The sequence below is a fragment of the Parasteatoda tepidariorum genome, chromosome 10, assembly GCF_982258835.1.
Source record: "Parasteatoda tepidariorum strain Cologne lab strain chromosome 10, Ptep-v5.0, whole genome shotgun sequence".
Taxonomy (NCBI): Eukaryota; Metazoa; Arthropoda; class Arachnida; order Araneae; family Theridiidae; genus Parasteatoda; species Parasteatoda tepidariorum.
Genome location: NC_141764.1, coordinates 98,108,838 through 98,132,996, shown reverse-complemented (window position 1 = coordinate 98,132,996; position 24,159 = coordinate 98,108,838). Strand labels below are relative to the sequence as shown.

Here is a 24,159-nt window from a genome sequence, read left to right as displayed (position 1 = left end):
AAGACAAGGGAACTCCTGGTTCGAGTAATTGGAGAAATTTGCCTTCATGGGGAACTTTTTGATGGAACTAACCCGCATTTGCGTTAAATGGAGAGGAAGACCACCATAACCTCACACGGTTTGCCTGATGACAAAGAGACTCTAACTCACAATCCGTCAACCACTGAGGATATTTCACGTCACCATTGTGGTCGGTGCAAGCCGGATGCGGATTCGTATCGATTAGCCATCGGTGAGATTCGAGCCCGGTTCACCTCATTGGAAGGCGAACGCTCTATCCCCTGAGGCATCACAGCTCTAATAGCTTTATTTGCGACGATGAAGAGGGTTAAAGTGAATTGATATATTGAAAGTTCTTTTATTGATGTTTCTATTTTTTAACGAAATTAATGGTTTTAAAATGCATGATTCAATGTAAACAAAGTATACATAATTTCATCTTTATTGTTGCAATCTAGCAACATTCATCATTACTTTAACAAATTGTCATTTAGAATTATCATTCTGCCAATGTTGTTTGAGTTCAAACTGAAATTTTTATGCTTATTAAAAGTGATTTGCAACCTTGGAAATTGGAAAAATACTGAAATATTAAAGTAAATTTTTTTAAGTACGAAATAGTTAACGTTTTTAAATTAAGAAATTAAGCAATAGTTTTTCGTAGACTTTTCTTATAAATTCTATCAGGACAATGCTTGATTTCGGTTTCTCTCAAAGTGTAATAAAACTTCCATTACAAAATAGTTTTACGACTAATTTTAAATTCTGCAAAACGGATAATGTTACCACTCTTTTAAAATAATTTATAATTTAACTTCTCCTGAACGTCAATTTTTTAATTTAATTACATTTACTCCCAATTATGTCTAGGTGTTATGTAAAACAAATCTTTTCTGTAAAACAAAACGTTTTTTCATTAAACATTATTTTAAGCTGAAAGTTTGCTTATTTTTATTTATCGAATTTTCTGATATATTTTCCATTGCTTTATGTGATATATTATTCTATATAATGGAACAAAATACGGTTCCATTATATATGAATAGAGGAAAAAAAAAGGTATTCACATAAACTTCAAAGGAAAAAAAAAGTATTTTAAAAGGTATTCACATAAACTTATTCTAACTTCTTGTTATTTTTAAATGTAATATTTTTTAGCATTATATTATTAAAAAAAAGCCAATAAACAACCTTTTTTGAATGTATTCACAAAAAACATAATGCCCAAACATTTCAAATACAAGTTTGACTTTTATGGTTTCGAATATACTTTTTATAAATATAATATTGAAAACAATGAATTTTTTTCTTGTTGTTTTTGATATTGATACATAATGCATAAAAAATAATTACATAATCTCTCGGGGAAAAAAAATCGAATTTTCGCCTTAAGAAAACGTTACTTCTTTTTTAAAAAAGTGGGGAAAAAACCTCTCTAAATCGATTTTTTTTCTGAATATTTTTTTTCGTTTTTAAATATAAGAAATTTATTCAAATTATCGAGAGCAATCATACTGTTGTGTAAAGAACTTAAGAAAAAAATACCTCTAGAGTTCTCTTTAAAAAAAAAAAAAAAACTGGAAGAATTTTTTCCCTCCCAAGTAGTGTCGCATAGTGCTCATGGTCAAACTTCTGGAGCCGTTACCAGGGAAATGGGTCTCGCTTCAGTATCTCTCTCCGCCCCAAGCAGATGCATCGGACATCGATCGTTTGAAAGGTGGGCGCTCCACCCCCTCTATGCACATGTATTTAGTAACACATTTTATCCCGATTTTTATCTTATTTTTTCACCAACATCGAAAGAATTCGGCATCTCATGGATTCGGAAAAGCGACCTCTTCTTCGTCAGGGTAGCAGTATCTATAAAAACAACTCCACTAACGGATACAGAAAATTACCTGTGAGTTGATAGAATGATTTTATAGATTAATAATTTGCATAATATTTTAATTTAAATCTTATATTGTTAGTTAATTTAAAAGGAAATTGGTTTTATTTGTAGTTTTTTTTAACTATGACATGCATTGTTAAATAAGACTTGTTATACATATTAACATTATGTGATGTTTATGTTACCGGCAAGGTATGAAACACCGGCATTCTATAGAATGCCAAATGCTGTTTAGCCAAAGTATGAAAAAAGACGTCCCGATGAGGTTATTATTTAAATGATGTGCATTTCTCAAAAATAAAAATGTTATTCTGAAAAAATAATGAGAGTTCCATTAAAAAAAATATATTTAAAATGCGTAAAGAAAAATGTACAAAACATCATTTAACATCTCATTAATTTTATATTTTGTCGGTTTCTCATTTGGCATTCTATAGAATGCCTAGGAAATGTGTGAAATATAAATAGTTTCATGCATTGTTGGCAAGTTTTAGACATTCTATAGATTTCAAACTTTCCCGGTAACTAACAAAAACTTATAATAATGCACAAAGTTTATGCCAATCAGTTCAGTTTAAAGATTAACTAATATAATAATTTTTTTTGTTTTTTCTCCGTCTTAAAAGAAGTTTAAAACGTACGTTTGTTTACCTTAATAATGCAATAAGTAAGTATAGTATAAGTTTAATTTATATTTTATATTGCTACTTAAATTAAAATAAAATCTTTTAATTGTTAATAATTTCACAAAAAATGCGTACTGAAAAAAGAATTGTGTAGACGTTTAAGAGTGTTACTGGCTTAAATATTAAGTGTAATTAATTTTTTTTCCAATCAGTTTAAGCAGACATTAAATTTTTTCATCTAAAAAGAAGGAAAGCAATTTTTTTTATTTGTTTTCGATTTTAAAAATAAATCATACATTACAGGGTGTGAAATATAGCGATCTTGTAAGTTGTTTACCTAGTGTAGGCTTTCCTAGACCAGGGGGATGAGTAATAACAACAACTTGTTAGTTGTTATAAAAATAACAAAGGGTGCTTGAAAACTTGTTATCAGTAAACTATTTGATTAAACTACATAAAATAACATAGAAATTTGTCTTAGGCTATGTGAAGAAAGTTCCTGATTTTATATTTTTTTCCAAAATAAAAAGAAGAAATAAATGAAATTAAGGCATTGATAAATAAATTAAACAAACTAATCAATTAATCAAAATGAATACATTTAACAAAACAATTGATTAAAACACAAATGAGTTTTTTTAAGAGGCGAAACATTTTGAAATCAATAAAATCACTCGAATTTCGCATTGAAACTTAATTTTTTTAAACTTCAAAATAATTTCAATTTTTTTTACAATTTAATTTACGTAATTTTAGTACCATCTATGTTATTAAGTTATCTTCGGTTTACAGTATAGTCGGTTTTCAGTAGTAGATCTAATATGGTACGAGGGCGGGAGCCGCTTTTTTATTTTAGTCTTGAAGACCAAACCCTAGCCAAAAAAAACTTTTTTCTAGATAAAACTATGTTAAACTAAAAGTAACCTGACCAGCATTCTCGGAAAAATAAAAAAAACTGCTAGTAAAGTTTATTCGAAAATTTCTGCTTTACTTTTCCGTTTTAATATTTTAAGAACAGAAATTTTGAATTTTTGACCATCAAAATATGGGGTAGCAATCTGGAACATTTGACCACCATCTGGAAAATATTATTCTTAAAGTTTAGTCAGAAGAGCTATCAAAATTGTGGGCCCCTCAATTTAAATTTCATTTTTTGAATAATTTGGGAAAATTAGAGAAATCGAGAATTTTTTGTACACAATTGAAAAATTTGGTTATCTGCAAATAATTTCCTATAAAAAGAATTGTTTGTAATTATTTATTTTTTAACACAAATATCTTTGTATAAATGAATTTTATAATTGTGTGCAGAAATGTTTCGTTTCGCTTAAAAACTTCACGAGGTAGGACAAAATAAGCTAAAATACAATGCAAAAAGATTAAAACTGTACAAGAAGCTTTAATAAGATAAAAACTAATCATGAAATTGAAATAATTGTGCAACCAATTTTTTTTTTAAATAAAAAACCCCGAATCATATTTTACGAAAGTCAAGAAAAAACCTATCTCTTTCTGGGTAAAAAACTTGACTAGATTTATATTTTATTCGGGGGGTTTAAACTAACCCTGACTAACTCTTGATTAACTTTAACTAAATGAGACTTTTAACCGAGAGGGTCGTTTTCTCCATAAGATTTTATAAGTCGTAGAAAATTAAACGCTAAACTTTGCTGATGTCTTAAAATACGGCAGGAACACAATTAAAGTAGTGGTGATTTAAGTACGGTGAGGAGAAAATTGACGTTCCTAACTCGACCAAATTTGCAGTGAATACAATTTAAATTATAATAATAATAATTTTTTTTTAAGAAAAGGTTTTTTATTTTGAGATATTAAAATGATGAATCTGTTGGTTGGTTGGTGTCGTATCCTCTATTGAATCATATTTCATGGTGTGCTTGAATAGTTTTTGTTATTTCTATGGTATTAAAAGAATACAAATCCTCTTCTGTGGGGTAGTTTAAGAGATGATGGCCTGCAGCGACTGCAGGGCAGTTAAAAACATGATAAGGTGTCAGTTCCACATTAAGACAGTTGCCACAGTTTTGATATTTTCTAGTCCCATCTGTAGAAATTTTCATGTTTTTATGATGTTTTGTTCTTAATCTGATGAGAGTAGTGGCTGTCTTCCTATCGATGTCGAGGAAGACAGCCACTGATGAAGCTGTTTTGGGATAAAATAGAAATAGCAAGTTCAGAAAATTAACATTTGACAATCGCCTTTATATTCACAGTTGCATTTTACACTTGCATTTTATAAAACATTTCAGTATATTTCCTTTTAACATTAACATAGAAACGAGGTTATTTAAAGTTTTCTCTAACTGAAATATGAACAAACTTACAAACGAATAACATACAAGCTTTTAATTTAAGAGGCACAATACATGCAATATTAAAATTCATGTAACATGTCAATTTTCTGTACTTGATATGAATATTTTACTCCAAAAATAGCCCTAATCTTCCACTTTTGACCGTAGTTGCAAAAAGCAATTTTTATTTTTATTTTATTTATTTATTTATCTTATTTTATTCCATTTGATTCATTTTATTTTATTCCATTTTATTTGTTTTTTGAAAATTGAATTTTTATAGACTGAAAAGTATCTACTAAATGACTTAGAGGTATGACTTTTCTCAACCTCTTCAGTCTTCATGTGGCACTTCCTGGAAATTGTTTTAAAGTGGTAGCTTCATTTTGAAAAATATACATACTTTGAAGAATTTATATTTGCTAAAAATATTTTAATTTCGTTTATCATAGTGTGAGAATTTCAAAACTAATTTCATAAAAATAATTAGAAGTTAACTACTTGAGAAAAGTTTGTTACCATTCTTTAATTAAGTGAGTATCCTGTATTGGTGTACAAGTATTTGGTGAAGTATCCTAATGTGTACCTTGGGTCTGAAGAGGTTAATTTACTGCATTTCTGAAGACGAACTTTTTTTTTTAAAATTTCGATCATCCATGGATCTATAATCATTGAAGCCTAACTAGACCAAGCTATTGATCCCAGTAACTGTGGGAGTGCAAGTTCCAAGATCATGGTCCATTATTTGCCAAGCAATTACAATCTTTTTGTCGGATTGAGTTGACAAACTAATTTACCATCAAAATATTTCCTATAATACCAAATGAGTTTTAATCCCTTTTACTGACTCAAGTAGAGTCAGTAAAAGGGATTAAAACTCATTGTGGTCGATTATTTACCAAGTAATTTCAATCTTGTAGTCGGATTGATTTGGCAAACTGATCATGCAAACTGTTATAAAATGTTTGTAAGTTGTTGTCTGTATGTTTTTTAATTTTATAATAAGGATGTTTATGCTTTCATAGGAAGATTTACACAAATCTCTGTCAATTGTATAAAATAATTTTATAACATTAAACTTCTAATCAGACCAGTTTTGTTAAACATACTTCGGATTCATATTAATATTTACCTTTCTCTATGTGTATAGTTAGTTAACTTATTAATTTTCATTTTAGAAACATTGTATACATGCATCCTAAATTTACGATTTTTGCTTTGTATTGTATTTCTAAAGAGTGTATCACGATTTAAAGTAATTATTTAATTTAATGTTACTAAATAACAAATTGGGTGGTGGCTTCTTTACACCAATTAGTACAATGGAACATTCATTAATTCTAAGTATTTCACTACTTCTGGAACAATGCTTGGTTTTGATGTAGTGGAATACTATTACTTTGGTGTAGAGTAATTATCGCCACTTTTGATGATTAGACACACACTAATTATTTACAGTGTAGTAAAAATGAGTAAAAAAAAAACTTCACCCGATGTATCTCACGTTTTTGATAAATGCAATTTATACTTTTCATTCATTCAGCTCTTTAATGGGATATCTGCAAATGATGCAGTGGGGGCATCTCGATCCTGATTGGTTGTTGTACGTTAGCAACTATTCTTTCCAATCTATTTCGAGTAAGCTAAGCCCGTCAAGTATCAATTCTCTTAAGTGATACATTCTAAATTCTTTCTTAAAGATTTCAATTCTTTCTCAGAGAATTAAATTCTTTAACTACATATTTACACAGAGACTTAACACAAAGCCAGGCACGAAGCCATGTAGAAAATAAACAAAATAATTATGCATCGAAGTTGCCAGGTACACATAACAAAAATATATCCCGCTTACAACAAAATACATGAACAAATAATAAATCTAAGTGCAGTAAAAGAAATAGATGAGAAAGAATTATATTTCAACTAATTAAATGTGCGATAGAACTCTGTATTTAACTGAGCTTATCGTAAATTAACATCCTAACTTATGTAGAAAAACTTAGCTCAACTGTTGGTAAAGATTATATAGCGCTGACGTCACAAGTCACACGTGTGGATATGGGAGGTCTTCTTCTTCTTAAAGGGCAAATAACGAATTATGCACTTATTTATTGCAAACTGTATAGAAAAAAAACTGCAACGTGAGGGCCGGGAAAGCCTGGTCGGTAGGGCACTGGACCCACGTCCAAAAGGGAGTGGGTTCGATCCTCGTCAGTGAAGACTCTCCGTGTAGTAAATGGTGACTGATGCACGTTAAATCTGTCGAGTCACAAAGTCCTCCATGTTCCCATAACAAATCATATCTCTGGGGGTACTAATCCAGGAGTTTCCTTGTCTTCTGGATTGGGTTAAAAATTTCAAGGCTACGGAGGTGAACTTTAGTAGTCGTAAACCTAAAATTGGGTCGGCTGTTAAACGACGGTTATAAAATAAAATAAACTGAATAGTGAATACTAGTGCAGTACATTATTTTATATTGTCTGAATAAGAAACAGCTCTGTAGTATTTATCCTATTTTTTGTAATGATTGTTTGTTTTTTTTTATAGGAAAATGGAACATTCAAAAAGGCGAAGAAAGAAATAGATTTCAGTAAAAGGCCGATACCAAGACCACAACCCTACAGTTTAGTTTCCATAATTGTCTGTGCATGTTTCGTCGTTTACATAATACAATTCGATCAGACTGGGGGACCACGGTAAGCGATTTCTAGTTGTCTAGAACAATTTTTCTTGAGAGAACGATTTTAGTAAATATAATGATAAGAAGTTGTTTTATCGTTCAGTGTGTCTTTTTCTTCAATCTATTACTGATACGATTCAAAATACTGGGGGGCAAAAAAGTAATTTTTGATTTTATGATGCAATAATAGTTTGAAAAATAGACCTTTGCTGATTAATTTAAACTGGCAATGTTTTGTAATTACAAAATAAGTCAGAAAAAACGTATTTTCTACGTATAAATGCGTCTTTTTTAGATGGATTTGGATTCTTGACCCTTACAATATGATGAGTAGCTACAATTTAAGAAGTATAAGTTCGCTTGTTTAGGCAATAGAGCGTCTTAAACTATTTGTTGTTTTACATTTTTGCGTAATTTGTTATGTATTTAGACCTATTTAAAAAATTAAATTTTTTAAAATTTTCATTATTAATTCACTCATTTAAAAATAATTCCACGTTAAAAATAATTTGTTACATTTTTTTATAAATTTTTATAAGTTAATTTAATAAAGTGATCGAAAAAAATTGTAGGCTATACAAATTTTTAGATAATTTTAAACTGTGAAATTCTAACTGACTATACAAAAAAAAGACAGACCTATCGTGACCTATTGGTTATCGAAGCAGGCAGGTGACAAGTTATTATAAAGAGCAAGTAACGATAAATATAGTTGTAGGGTATGATAAGTGTTTAAGCAAACTTGACAACGATTTAAAAAAAAAAAAAGAAGAAACAAAGAAACGTGTGTATAAATTTATAACGTAAAAATTTGCTTCATGAAAGGTTTCCTTCGTTTGGTTTTTATTTTCAACCTGCCCTTCGACCTCGTTGTTGAATTTTCTCAAAATTTATACTTAAATAACATATGAAAGCAGAGCTCTCAGTGGTTCGATGTATAAAAAAATGAAAAATTGTTTAAAATTTTATTTTGTAACCGTCGTTGAACAGCTGACCCAATTTTGAGTTTATGACTAACAATGTTGACTCCATAGTCTTCTCATTTTGAACCCAATCAAGAAGAAAAGGATCAAGTATTGGGAGAAATTAGCCTTCGTGAGGGATGGAACTAGCCCGCATTTGCTTTACATGGAGAGGAAAACCCCGAAAACTTCCCATGGGTAGCCTAACGGCAAAGAGACTCCAACACATTCGTCTATCAATGAATATATTTTGTGTCAGCACTGTAGTCGGTGCGAGCCGGGTGTGGAAATCAAATCCAGCAATATTCGCACGGATTCGAAACCCGGGTCACTTAAATACTTATTTTTATTTTATAACCATCGTTAAACAGGCGACCCAATTTTTGAGTTTACGACAACTGAAGTTCAACTCAGTAACCTTGAAATTTTGAACCCAATCCAGAAAACAAGGGAACTCCTGCAATCAAGTATTGGAAGAAATTTTCCCTCGCGGAGAACTTTTTGATAGAACTAACCCGCATTTGCGTTACTCGGAGAGGAAAACCTCCAACGGTTAAAATGAAGGCAAAGGGACTTGAAATCATGAGCCGTCTACCCCTGATGATATTTCACGTCAGCACTGTGGTTGAAGCGAGCCGGGTGTGCAATTCGTATTAACCAGCCATCGCAGGAATTCGAACCCGGTTCATCTCATTGGAAGGCGAATCGGGTCGAGTGATCTCACCGATCCGTTAAACGCCATTCAGCGTCGAATTAGCAGATTCAAATCTCGCCTTAATTCTGGAAGTATCTTTGCGAGCCCCTCTAATTTGAGCTAAATGTATTTCAATTTTTACAAGGGTTTGTGAACTACCTTAGTAATAAGGAAATAAGCACTCAATCCGGCATATGTATGATCTGCCCCCCCCCCTTAAATATAATAATAAAAAATATCATTCTTTTATCTTTTAGTTTGAGATAAAGGAAAATTTTTTAATTAATGTGGTAATAACGAATGAATTAACTTGGTACTAAATGAATGCAGTTATACGAATGGGTTACTTCTTTGAAAGAAACAGAATGAAAACGAAATAGTTTTCCAACCATTCTTCAACTGTATGATCGCAGAAATACATTTTTATGTTAAATGTATGCTAAGAAGAGCATTTGTGGTTTCATGAAATTTTTGGAAGTTTACGTACAACTCAAAGTATTAAAATAATAATAAATTTAAGAAGCATTTCCTACCACTTTAAAAGAAATATTTTATTTTTAAGTATTAAAATTTTTACACTATTTAACAAATGAATTCTTATCTGTTTTAGCAATAATAATTGCCATGGGTGTAAGCATAAGCAAGTCTTAGTGTCTATGGCAGCTCCCAATAAAATCCATACTAAGCATAATAATTTTCTAAAAAGGGAATTCCTGGTAGCAACTTTATTATTATATAATAAAATTTTTAACCTTCCTTCACATTGAAAATTCCGAAACGCCGAGTGCACAGCTGTTATACAAATGGAACAATTCCGATGCTATATTTCCTCATATATTCAGGATATATAATTTTTGAACGGGACAGTAAAAAATGTATCTTATGATAAAGGTTATTGCAATTCGATTCAGTTATTTTCAGGAACGCCTGCTTTTTTTTCTCGCAACGGCGTTGAATTATAATTTTTTTTTATTGATTCATTGATATTGAAATACATAAAAAATCCTTAAATTTTAATCTAACATTGATTGTACAATAGTACTGCATAGAGCCGTGGTGATTCATGGAATAAAGCATTCGCTTCCCCATGAGATAACCCGGTTTCGAACCCCAGCGATGGCTGGTCGATATGAATTACACAGCAGACTCACACCGACCACAGTGCTGACGTACCATATCCTCAGTGGTGGATGGATCATGGGTAACAGTCCTCATGCCAGTGGGCTAACAGTGTGAGGTTTTCGTGGTTTTCCCCTCCATTTAACGCAATCATCGATATCTTTTCAGGAGTTTTTACAAGGAGTGATTTTTTGCCTGTCAAGGCGTCGATAAATACGCTAAATCTTGGATATAAAAAATAATGCAGCATCACCTTAAGAAACCAAAAACAATTCCGCTTCGCTCTTTCTAGTTGAAGCTAGAAGGTTCAACTAGAAAGAGCGAATTGTTTCATCATTGTTTCTACTTAAAAAATAAATAAATTAATGTATTTCTTCTTGTAACATAGAAGCTGATTAAATTTTCGGGTGTATAAGTCGTCTGTTGTCGATTATTATTCCTGTAGTCGTCATGTCTCAAACCATTAGACACGTGGCATAATTCAAATGTTATTAAAAAGGTATGGAAATTTTCATTCTTTGGATGGGGGTGAAGTTGATTTTTTTGTGGGTCTCATTAGTTAATGATAAAGTAGAATCCATTGCAGAGTGGGATGCTGCTAACGATCTGGAATCTTTAAATTTGTAGCTTTATGGTATGTTGCAAAACTTTTCATTGTGTTATGCTTTTTTGTTAAAAAAAATGTACTCCTGATTAACCTCTTAACGCACAGATTTATTGAAAAAAACCGGCCTAAAAAATTATTTTATTTATGTAAAAACACACTTTAGAAGAATTGTCTTTCCTTTTGGTGGACAATTTTGATATACTGAGCTTTTGTTCCATGGAAAAAGGCTATATTCAGAGATGCCAACTGCTGCGGACACGCCAAAATAATTAAAAAAGAAAACGGTAAATAACTACATAGTAAATTTTGCCAATATTTGAATATTTTTATTTGCTTTTTAAAAGGTATAGCATGACATAAGTATAATAAAGTGGTGAATTATATAAGTCTACGAATTATTTAGAAATAGTGATGGACAAAATCTACTAAATTGAATTTATCAAACCAAGAATCACAATTGATAAACTACCACTTGAAAATATATATTTGCTGTTCGGAGCAAGTTGCAAGTTGGCATCTCTGCATATTTTATTCTTGAATAAATAAGTGTTATAGCTTACACTCCTATGTAAATGATAAATATCAATAAAACGATTTTTTTTTCTTAGCTTTGACGTTGTTAATTTCAATTCTCGATTATATTCGAGTGTGAAAAATTATAGCAGCATAAAATATACAGCTGCTCGAATATCTCGAGTGTGCACAATTTGGTCTGTTTAGCGAGCTCGAATTAACTCGAAGTTAAGGGATTGAATAATGTTAACGACTAAGTGGCGTTTGATATGAACTTTTGTGTCGTTCACATGTAGTGGTGTAGAAAACAGTTTTAAATTAAATTTACTAAACGAAGAATCAAACATTAAAAAATAACCTTAGCTGACATTAGAAGAAAGTTTTCCCCATAACCACGAAAAGTTATAAGCTCTGTGAATTCATTTATTTCAATTTAATAAAATATTGTACTAGTTTCAAGCACAATAAAATACTGTTTTCTTTTTTCCTTCTTCTAACCTCTTTTTAGGTTTATTTTTAAGAGAGTGTACAGTAAAAGCAAATACAGGTATTGCTTAAAGAAATATGAGCCTTGCCAAATCATCACCTCATGATGGCTTGATGCCAGCAATTCAATTATTGACTCTACATGTTAAGAAAGGGAAAACCATCTTGGAGGGCATTTTTGTCTTTGCCCTACTTTCTTTTCGTATTGATTTTCATTTCACAAAACATTCTAAATGTAAAGACCTGAATTATTCAAAAGTTTATATATGAATTAAAATTGTATATACAAATGACGTCTGATACATAATTAATCTCGATTGTTACGCCTTTTTAAATCTAATCACTAAGGCCCAGATTTTGATGACATTTGCATTTTTTTGCATTTTTTGCATTTTTGGACATTCTTTGTCCTTTAGAGCATTTTTTGAGATTTATTGGGCATTTTCTTTAAAAGTGGCGTATTTTGCATTTTAAAGAATTTTTTAAATTTTTTGTTAAATTTTTCTAATTTTCATTATTTTTTATAATTTTTTATTATTACACTGGCTTCCAAACAATGAAGAAAATTTCTAGGATATTAACAGGTGAAGCAACATCTTTCCAAATTTAAGAATAATTGTCAGTAAGTGTGCCCGTCCTTTTCAAGTACGCACCAATAACATCAGTAGACGTTGAAAGAAGCTTCTCCTGGTATAAAAATTTGCTTTCAGACAGGAGACGCTCGTTTACATTTCAAAATATTAAAGAAAAAATTTAATAATCCACTGTAATTCTGATATTTAGTAATATTATGAGATGGAAGTTGTTATATTCATTTAAGTTTCTATACAAAATGAAAATGTTTTGGAGTCAATATATTTTCCTTTTTTTGTTATTTTTGGATATAAAACATATTTGTCGAACTTTAATGAACGTAGAACAAGTATTGCATTGCTTTATATTTTTTGAAACGACTCATAATAATTTTGAAGAGTAAAACATTGTTTTAGTTCAATATTTTTACTTCTATTTAAGTCATGTCATAAGGCATTTTTAGCGCAATTTTCGCATTTTAAGGGCATTTTTTGCACTTTTAAGGGCATATTTTGCAGTTCATAAGGGCATTTTTTGCACTTTTTAAGGGCATTAATTGAGATTTTTTAGGTCATCAAAATCCGGGCTCTACTAATCACCTTCCACATACTCATCAGTAGAAAAGGTCATAATTTATAACAGAAAAAAAAGGCTTTGTTTTTTAAAAAAAATGTCCAAGTGCAGAATTTCGTTTAAAAAATGCTGTTAAGCTTTTGTACTCCGAGTACTTTAAAACTCTGTTTGAACTAATATATGCATTGAAAATATGTAATACAGTAATTTTATCTAATTTTTAAAATTCTTTATATAGTGTGGTTAATCATTTTTAATGAACAAAGATTTCTAGTTTTAGACTAGTGACTGTTGATGACGCCTCAGAGACGACATTGGAGTGCAAAGGGTTAATTTTTCATATCGATTACACAAAAATATTAAAGGCATAACATTTTAGGGATGCCGTGTCGTTGATACAGTTGAAATACGTTTTAAAGTAGAAATACATAAATCACAAAATTATCATTATTATTTGAAAAATGTTGATATGAATTCAATTTATATAAGGTCTAAATATGATAAAAGTTATATATAAAAGTGTCTAAATATGGTATAAAATTTAAAAATATTTAAAAAAAATATGAATGAATAAAATAAACTAAACACATAAAGAGATTCATTAAAAATAAAAGCACGAGACAAATTTTAAAACAACAGAGAGTTGTTGACTTTTTAGAATATAGTTTTTGAATTTGAAGTTTATACTAACCCGTTACAGGTTTTTCTACATTTTTTGCAAAGATTATTGCTAACCCATTACGGGTACTTCAATTTCGTTACTGTATTTGCTGTTGTGAAATAAATGTATATTTTTTATAAAAACAGAACTGTTTCTTAATATAGCTTGATTCGTTACAATAGTCTATATATGATCTAAAATGTGCTGTCAAATGTCTGAAGAAATTTATGATAAAAAGTCTAAGATTAAGTATGTAAAATATTTTAAAAAGTGTCTATGATATTAAACTCTTATCTAATCTTTTGGGGAATTAAATTAAACCAGGATTAATTATTATTGTAATCTTTTGTTTTCAGAAAACATTTTTCGGAAAAGCAATATTTATAATTGTGTATAAAGAAGTGTTTCAGAGGCATGTTGTAACATGATGATATTATACTTCTGCTTTTCTTTACTAAACTGCTAGCTGAATATCCGTTCTTTGCCCAAGGTGGAAAAAAAATCAATAAATCAGTAATACAAGATTACAGAATCATACACAAAACTGCAAAGCAAACCGAATAATAAAGATTGTATTCGGTATCATCAGGCATAATGCTGTTACTCCATGCAACTCTTGATAGTTAAAATTTACCACAATCAAGCTACTTTCATGCATTTATATGTTCGGGAGCCGTAAAAACCTATTTCATCAGTATCTATCATAAAAATGTACAGTATTCAGTACAGTAATGGACACTAAATTTACTCATAAAATACCTCGTACTTATACACGAGTATATTTGGTACATATTAAAACCGCATCCATTTCGATAATGCCAGAGTGCCTACTACGAAACTTAAGCATTATTGGTGTCAATCTATCTATATTATATAAAACGCTAATACGTATGTATCAATAAAACCGATGATATTTCTTTTCTCGCGTTGGCAACAGTTTTCATTTTTAATTTATAGGATTCGGCGCGCAGGAGCACGTTGTGAGCATCATATGGCTAATCTATATTAGATAAAACGCTAATACGTTTTAATTGATAGGCTTCGGCGAGCAAGAGCACGTAGTGAGCATCATATGTCTAATCGGGTGAATTCTCACCGAATTATCAAAACAATTCTCACAAAATTATCTTCATCGAAGCCGATGCTTTACATCCGGCGTTCAGTACTATTTCATATTGCCTTACAACAGATGGTTTTAGCCCTCTGGTGGGAAAGACTTTAAAACAAAACTTACAACAGTTACTTTTCTCAACAACTGAAATTTAGAATAGTGTGATTAAGAAAAATATGCGAACTGCTTGCAATTTCAAATTAATATTGAAATGCACAGGTTTAGAATTTTCTACAATAAAAAGCTTTCGGAACTTCAGTGTTCAAAAAAGTATACAAAAGCTAGACGTTAAGAACGTATCCAATGAGCGAGCAAAGCGATCATCGGATTGCGAAGCAATCCGAAATGAACTGCAACTGCGAAAGCAGTTTCGGGGGTTGGCGAGCGCCAGCAAGCAGGGGGTGAAGCCTCCTAGTAAGGAGATATTTTACTGTCTTCCATAAAAATAAGTACGTTATCTCCATTAATAAGTTTTGTACAGAGTTTACTCAAACATAGTTACATCAAAACTCAAACACAGTTTACTCTAAAAGATATAGGTTCGAACACAGCTTCGTTTTAGATATAGGTTAGAACACAGCTAGAAGCCGGATAACTGTGTAAACTCAAGTCTACTATTGCTTCTGTATTTCTATTACGCTGACCACTTATACTGCCATTATCTTTGCTGCCCACGGGCTCTACCACATATAAAAGAGTGAGGTCGCGGGCAGGGAATCTGTGCTCAATTTCAGCCTAAGTCTTCAGTTATTGCCAGGTAAAACCTTAACAAAATAGGCGTAATTGTCCTTATACTACAAGTTTTACTATTGAATTCGCTACCAATATATACAACTTCAGCAGTTGGCGTCCCTGCTATATGCGACCACTTAAGTTTATTTGCAGCAACATTTAACAGCACTTATGAAATTCTCTATTCTAACTCATGCAGAATGTGTTTTACATTTTGATTTTTAACCTTTTCGGGACGGGGGAGTCATAAATGCATTCGTACGGAATCAGAATTAAGATAGTAAAATATAAAAAGCGGTAGCTTAAGTTGGGGCAAAGATAATTTGACAGACTTACTTTAGCTTTCTCTTTAAATCTAACACATCCAATTAAAAGCGTAAGTATACAATTTTTAATTCGAACTAAGTAGTGGTGAATTAAATAAAGCAAACTATTATTACTCAGCCAGCCCACAAATAAACTGCTATAAAAATAGTTTGGCTACCAGTTTTATCTTTTTTTTTACCATGATTATCAACACCCTGAGAATGCATATATGACTCGCTGGTGTCTAGACTGGAAATTCAAAGTAAACGGACAAAAATCACAACTACTAATCATTCAGCATAAAAGAAAAACCATCCTCCACAAAAATCAAATTGTTCTCTTTAATTAAATTATTCCCATAGTCAAAAGCGCAAAATACCTTGGTCTGGTCATTAACAGTAAATTTAATTGGAAAGATCACATCAAAACAGTTATCAACAAAGCACAAGCAGCCTGCCACAGATTACAAATCCTTCTTCATAACCCCGAAATGGAACTTAGACTTAAACGTTTACTCTACATCTCAATGATCCGTCCCATCCTGACTTATGCATCTCCAGCTTGGTGCAATATCTCCACATCACTCCTTAAAAAACTCAAAACATGCCAGAACAAAATCCTCAGGAAAATAACAAAAGCAAGATGGTTTATCAGAAATAAAAACATATATCGCGACCTCAACATAGATTCTTTAGATCATCATATTGCAAAGCTAAATTTCAGAATTTTTGAAAAAACCATAAATTGTGACACCGCAGGATTCAACGAAATTTTTACTTTTGAAAACTTAAGAGAAGACGTAAACCTCAGGCCGATGGCAGCTTACTTTTGTAGTGACGTAATTTTATCTAAAATTCAAAATATTTAAATTCCTTTTACTTCAATTGCATTCCAATTACCAGAAAGAACCACCCTAAAGATCACAATTCAAGACGAATGGGAAAAAGGCCGCTAACGGCCCCAGGCACCCAGAAAAATATTGATGATGATGATGATATATGACTCGCCCGTCTCGAAGAGGTTAACGATTTTAGCCTAAATATGCGCAGCTTCTGTATTTTGTTTTCTATTCTGTAAACGTTTTCTTTTTGCAAGGACAATGCAATTTTATATCTAAAAAAGGTAACCAACATGTTTGAATTTTCCGAAGTTTTTATAAAATCAAAAATTGAAATATATGCTTTTAAAAAGTCCAACAAAGAGCAAGTAAAATATAATATTTTTATATTCTTTACTTTTATATTCGCATATGATATTTAAACATGGTTTTTTTAAACACTTTTGGCCTGCTTTCATTCTAAGTAAAACGCTTATTATAAAACCTGAAAAAATTGCTTTTTTTTAGTTTTTAAAAGCTCAAAAAATTAAGATAAGTCACTAAAATTAAGTAAGTTGTCATAATTTCAAGTAGAGTTAGATGTTCTGACCTAGACCATGCTAAAATTGTTAACTTTAACGTTTTTTTTTCTTCAAAAATATTGAATCTATTTAAAAAAAAAACTGTTTTTTTTTTCTTGTTAGGTTTAAAAATTTCAACCATTGAATATTATATTTAGTTCTTAAAATAAATTAAATGTTGAAAATTTTATTCTAAATACTAAGTTTCCATGTTAAAATATAAACTATAACAAATAGGAATAAAATAAAGAGAATGTTTTTTAGAAAATTGATTCAGTATTTTCTGAGAAAATATATTACCTTAGGAATAACAGTCGTCTCTCATATTTGATTGCTGCCAAATTGTCATCATTTGTTGTTGTTTTATAAAACTCAGAAATAAGAATGTTTTTAAAATGTCTCTTAATTTCTTCTACGAACAAGAGAACACTCTGCAACGTTCAGAGGAATTTTGCTGTTCTTCAGAAAATTTTTATCAAATTCTTCTCAGTTGTTGGGCAACTGAGACATATTTGATATCATACCCAACTTCATACTATCGATACAAATTCTCCCCTATGGTTGCTAAGCAATAAACTTGTCTGAGGATAAATTTCTTTTATACATCGTAGAGTGTTCCCTTGTAATCTCTAAAGTTGTTAAAATTATGAAATCGATTTTTTTTTCCAGTGCCTTTCAAGGAATGTTTTCCGCTGATGATGATGATGATTATCTGAATACTGATGAACAGATAGGATCAGCCACTAACTCCTGCAAACCTAGGAAGAATATTGTCTTTCTGAAAACACATAAATGCGCCAGCTCCAGCATTCAGAACATTTTTACTCGTTACGGCTATAGACATGGACTAAATTTTGTTCTTCCAATGAAAGGGAGCTACATAGGACACCCTGAACCATTCAACTGGACTATGGTGCCGAATCCTCGAAAATATGGTCTCCACTATAATATTCTGACTCATCATTGCCGATTTAATTACGAAGAAATCCGTCGTAAATTTCCGGATAATGTCGTTTTTGTTACCATAGTGAGAAATCCCGTGGATCTTTTTGAATCGTTATTTTCATTCTATAATTTGCAGCATTTTTATAAGGAGAGATTTGACACACTAGGTATAGTATCTTTCGATTATTTAAAATGATAGAATTTGTATTTTGCATTACCACACTGTAAGAAATGGATACTCAAATTTCACGAAACTGTTTCCTGGTATATGCTCAGAGCGAACATTTTGTCAAAATGACGAAATAGCTATCGTTACTTCTTCGAGGAAACAAATTTTGTCAATAAAAAATATTTCGTCACTCTATTTTTTTTTTCAAAAATAAATTGTATTGTGTTTTGAATATGAATCATTTGAAATGTAAGTTCTATATAGTGTCAGTTTCGATTGACTAATTAAAGAGATAATAAAAAACTAAAAATTTCACCACTTTTTACAATTCTAGTCGCTTACGGCATTCCTGTTCGTTATAGTGTCAGTTACGATTGACTAATTAAAGAGATAATAAAAAACTAAAAATTCCACAACTTTTTACATTTTTAGTCGCTTGTGGCATTCCTGTAAATATATATATTAGTTAATAGTATAACATTTTTATGACTGTTTCATTTATTTACAGGTAGAGGTACTTTAAACTGTTAACCTATTTTATTGTATAGTTCATACGTAAATGGTTATAAATCATTCCCCCAAGTGAAAAAATAACGAAACGACTGATAAGGAATGATAAATTTTTTCCATAAATCATTTTATTAAAAATCATTAGGCTTAGTTACATTCCAAAACATTAAATATTTATGGAAACGCATTTTTATTAATATAACAAAAGATAACATTCACTTCATTTTCTTTTATTCATATTGAAATGATAATCAATAAAAGTAATTCTATTGATCTAATGCTTAAGATCCATATTCTATTTACTGTAGAATCTGCGAATAATGTAGAATGTTTAAGACTTTTAGAAGATTTTTCACGCACCATTCTATTTCGTTGATAGGGAGTTTTCATTATAATCCTCAGATTAAAAAAGCATTACTTTTATTTTTATATCTGTTTTGTTTATTTATTTATTTTATCTCAGTATCTATACACACATTTCATTTTAAGTTATAGAGGTCAGGATTTGATTGGCAGGGCGCTCGACTCGCGTTCGCGAGAACGGGAGTTCAAATCCAGCCGGAGTAAAACTCCCTTTGTTGTAAATAGTGTCTGGGGCACGTTAAATCTGCCGGGTCACAAAGTCTTCCCTGTTTCCGTAACAAATTATACCTCTGGAGTACCGAATGGGAGGAGAATCGTTCTCTGACTCAGGTCAAAATTACGATCTGTGGATAATGGATGTATGAATGGGTTCGCCCTATAAACGGGTGTGACGTGTGTGGCAGAATTTGAATTCTTGGCCATAGATGGCTCAATTGGAAAACAAGAACAATCGTACCCAATCTGCCTTAATGGCCGATGACAACAACGTATTTCACTCAAATGTATTCCAATGATAGAAATCTTATTTAAAGTAAATCCTTAAACAGAGTCACTGATAATAATGCATGAATCACATTAAAGTCATCGATGCATTTTTATAACACCATTTTATCACATTGTGATCATTATTACATTCATATATTCTTTCGATTATAAAAACATTGCTTCATTTGTTATGTGATTATTTATATCGCAGTATCAGTATACATATTCGTATTACGTTTGCTAAACTCAAATATATTCCATAAGTAGAAATAAATATGATTTAATTTAATAATTGTAAGAATTTTCTTTAATAATAACGCGTGAATCACAATTAACTCCATCAAAGAGACTGCACACATTTATTTCGCTAAGATGTTAGGATAAGTAGATAAACAAGATTTCTTCATTTTTCAGGCAAACACGAAAAGCCGAAAGGATTCTACGACAAACGCATGGGTAATAAAATTGGCTTCAACCAAATGCTGTTTGATCTTGGATTCGATGACAAACTCTTCACTAATGAAACAATGATCATGGATTACATAAGATTCTTGGATTCAGTGTTCGATCTGGTTATGGTCAGAGAAAGGATGGACGAATCTCTTGTTCTACTTCGGGAACTTCTCTGTTGGGACATGGATGACGTCATTGTTTTTCATTTGAATGCTAGAAATCAAAGGTAATTCACATGATATTACTAAAGAACAATTTTTTCCCCTCTTGCATTAGATTTTTGAACGGATCTTAGATATTTCACGTTGCTGATTTCAATCGGTTACTTTCTACAAGCTACAGTTTGTATACAATTTAATGATATAATCCAAACCAGAATTTTTTTAAATTCACTCGAGTGAATACTAGGTGTCCTCACTTCTCTGCTGCGTAGGGAGTGGTAGGAAGAAGGTGATAATATATTTCAGTTTATGATACGATGCGTTAAAGTTATATGTTTTTTGTCTTAAGTGTTATTTTCAAAATAGCAAACAAGTCTATGTGTTTATATAAACCCATAGCTTCTACTTGCGCATTCAGACAAAGAACAAACTGAGTTAAAGAAAAAAAAAACATTTTGAAAAAAGTTTGTATTTTTCCGAACTAAACTTATCTTAGTTTTGAAAGCCCCCCCCCAAAGCATGATACATGTATAAATGCAGCAAAAAATTTATTTTCCTGTATTTTGTATACTGATTGTAAAATAATTATAGATAATTATAAAATAACTTTATTCTAAAATAACTATATAGGACTATAAAATAACTTTATTCTAAGGTAACTGCAGATGATTATAGAATAATTTTATTCTAAAACAACTATAGATGGTTATAAAATATCTTTACTCGAAATTGACTATAGATTGTTATAAAATAATGTTGTCAGGGAGCTTACCGTTAAAGAAACCGGAATAAATTTTAAACAAAGCAATAATAACGTTAAGAATTAGTAGTGTGGTAAGGTTAAGAATTAGTAAAGAAAACGACTATCGAGCTCCTACGATTACGGGTACAGTGTCATTATTTCGAAATTTTTTAGCACGAATACTGGCGAATACTAGACAGAGACAGAGAGAATAAAATGTAGAATACAAATGACTGAGCTTTCTGCTTCCTTCCTGAAGTCAAAGAATATACATAAGGAAAGAAGGCTAGTTTCCGTCGACTTAATGAAAGCCAGTGTGCCAAGGTTTGGTGCGTTCCCTTTGTGTGAAAGAAAAAACAACATCAGGGGCACAGCAGCAGAGGTTGTTCAAACGGGTTTACTCCCTCCTCTCCTCACTACCACTATTGGGGTTGGGGAGAAGAAAATAAATGTTCTCTTTTTATTTATTGTTGGGTTTTTTTCTGGATTTTTATACTATTGATAAACAGTATTGTTCTATTATTAAGTTATTTCTTAGGGAATAGATTTATATTATCCAGTTTGAATAAATCTAACACATTTTGACATAGAAAGAACGAATAAAATGGCGTGAGGCAACTTACTTAACTATACATTGTAGAGTTGTCCAACAACCAGCTCACAGGTGACTGTCACTTTACTTCTTATGCGCATGCCCTAGATCTTAGCAAATCTGAGAACGTTGCTCACCCTGTAAGTTTATTTTGTGGTATATCATGAATGGTTGACCGTGCAAAGCAATGTACAGATGGCGCTAGGTGTTAAAATTCGTCATAAGACTTCTGGCTTACTACTTTCGATTGATCTTTAAGCCTAAAAAAGCTCGAAAAAGCACGCCATTCTATATCACTATATTTGTAGCGTTTACAATATAACGCGTTCTTTTAATTTAAATTTCAACGAAACAAACAACAAATGAATTCGAAACGCTATGATGCTATCCAAAAAATAACCAACGACGATATTTCACACTAATATAGCCATACAAGGGGTAGCATTCAAAACATGTAAAACTTTACCATTTATTTATGTTGAATTTTCTTAAATTTGTTTAAGGCTCACGAATTGCTGGAATTTAAACTCTTATGAATGGTAAATTTAAGCACAAATCACAATAATAAAAGTGCTTAAAATATTAAGCCTGTTTACGCATCGTCTCGTAAGCATAACGTAAGCGGAGGGATACACCGGAAGTTTTCTAAATTTCTTCTGGTTTTAGGAAGCTTGCTATTGTTGATATCCAGTCAACCATTTATACCACACCGAGCACTTCCTATCGTTAGTTACGTATTCGAAAAGCTGTACTTCTTTTGCTTTCTAGATTCTTTGCTGAAGTCACCAGAGCGCGTTTAATAGAGCTGAATCGTCGGCGCATCCATTTATAAAGTACATTTTTCCTAACCTACAATTCGTGTTGAAAATATCATCATGAGGCTATAAATATCGTTATGAGAAAAAACATTTAAAAAGCTTACAAACTGCGTAAAGTTAGAAACGGAATCCAAAGAACAATGATATTTTTTCTGGCCATTTATAATTTTGAAACTGAAATCCCTGAAAGTCACGCGTCTTCCTGCCTATATAGCTGAAGAATATGAAATTGCACCCATTACTTTAACACAGTTTCCTTCCTTTTCCTTTCAGATACAAAAAGAAAATGAGTTCTGAATTGCATCAACGCTTGTTGAAGTTCAACAATGCAGACATGATGCTTTATAAGTATTTTCTAAACAGATTATCAGAAAGGATACACATTTTCGGAACAGACAAAATGGGGATCGCCGTAGAGGAAATGAGGAACCGTACTCGCATGTGGTATGACGTATGTGTGCAGAAGCAAGACTTTCAATCCAAACTCCTCAATTCGAGGAGATATTACTCGAACCGAATGGTGATGGCTTATGTGAAGAAAAAAGACGTGAATACCACATGCGACGATTTAACAACGACGGAACCGGTTTTTACAGAAAGATTAATTTGGAAACAACGATACATGTTTCCGAGACCCAAGCCTTATAGATCAAGATACAGATATCACATGCATAGATGGCATTAATTAAGAACGAGCTTTGTGATTTTGATTAAGCCACCCAGATGGGTTTTCATACACTATTAACCCTCGGTCGATCACTTTGTAGTCATCCCAGTCTAAAACCGGCAACTGAGGTAAGATTATAAAGTAGTCGTAACTACTAAAATATCTTAAGACCGCATATAAATGTAAAACCCTTCGGGGTAATATTTTTAAACTGAAGTGTAAGTTAAATACAATCAGAAGTTCAAAAAGTTGAAACTAGTTTTGAAAAGCATTTTAGAGTTCTTAACCTTTCAAGAGTTTAATTTGTTACGAAGGTTGAATACAAAGTGAGTCTCATTCACTGTGAATTTCAGAATTTCATATTAACTCATAAATATCGTAAATATGGTGATTAAAATAAAACCCATTTTATATATATATATATATATATTATGTGTAAATGGAAGGTGTAAAACGATAAATTCGTAAAAATATGGGTTTAGGCTAATGATATTGCTTCAAATATTCTGTTAAGCCACATTTCCAAATTGCAAAGTTGTGGGCATTTTTAATGAAAAACATCACGATCCATGCAAATAAATTTTCCTTTGAAAAAAAAAGATATCTACTTAACAGTAATTTTAGAAATCCATTATACCTACTAATAATTAATTCTAAGATATTAACTGCTATTGAATTCCAAGATACCTATTAATAATGAATTCTAGGGTACTAACTATTAATAAATTCTAAATTGCCTAATAATGAATTCTAGGATACTAACTATAAATGAATTCTAAATTACATACTAATAATGAATTCTAGGATACTAATTACAAATGAATTCTAAATTACCTACTAATAATGAATTCTAGGATACTAATTACAAATGAATTCTAAATTACCTACTAAGAATGAATTCTAGGATACTAAAATGAATTCTAAATTACCTACTAATAATGAATTCTAGGATACTAATTACAAATGAATTCTAGGATACTAATTACAAATGAATTCTAAATTACCT

General features: G+C 31.1%; 1 protein-coding gene across 1 annotated transcript; it reads left to right on the top strand.

The window, feature by feature from the left end:
• Positions 1-1,593: 1,593 nt before the first annotated feature.
• On the top strand, positions 1,594-23,555 carry LOC107443869 (galactosylceramide sulfotransferase-like). Its single transcript, XM_071184322.2, has 5 exons — positions 1,594-1,900; positions 7,380-7,528; positions 17,917-18,359; positions 20,135-20,399; positions 22,760-23,555. Exons 1-5 carry the CDS (start codon positions 1,817-1,819, stop codon positions 23,169-23,171), a joined length of 1,353 nt encoding a protein of 450 aa, XP_071040423.2. The 5' UTR covers positions 1,594-1,816; the 3' UTR covers positions 23,172-23,555.
• The last annotated feature ends 604 nt before the right edge of the window (positions 23,556-24,159 follow it).

Bases quoted from the DNA above. Each gene is read 5' to 3' on its own strand.
- LOC107443869 (XM_071184322.2), top strand. From the start codon at position 1,817: ATGGATTCGGAAAAGCGACCTCTTCTTCGTCAGGGTAGCAGTATCTAT. The intron at 7,529-17,916 runs GTAAGCGATTTC...TTTTTTTTCCAG, and splicing joins GATCAGACTGGGGGACCACG to TGCCTTTCAAGGAATGTTTT. The intron at 20,400-22,759 runs GTAATTCACATG...TTTTCCTTTCAG, and splicing joins TTGAATGCTAGAAATCAAAG to ATACAAAAAGAAAATGAGTT.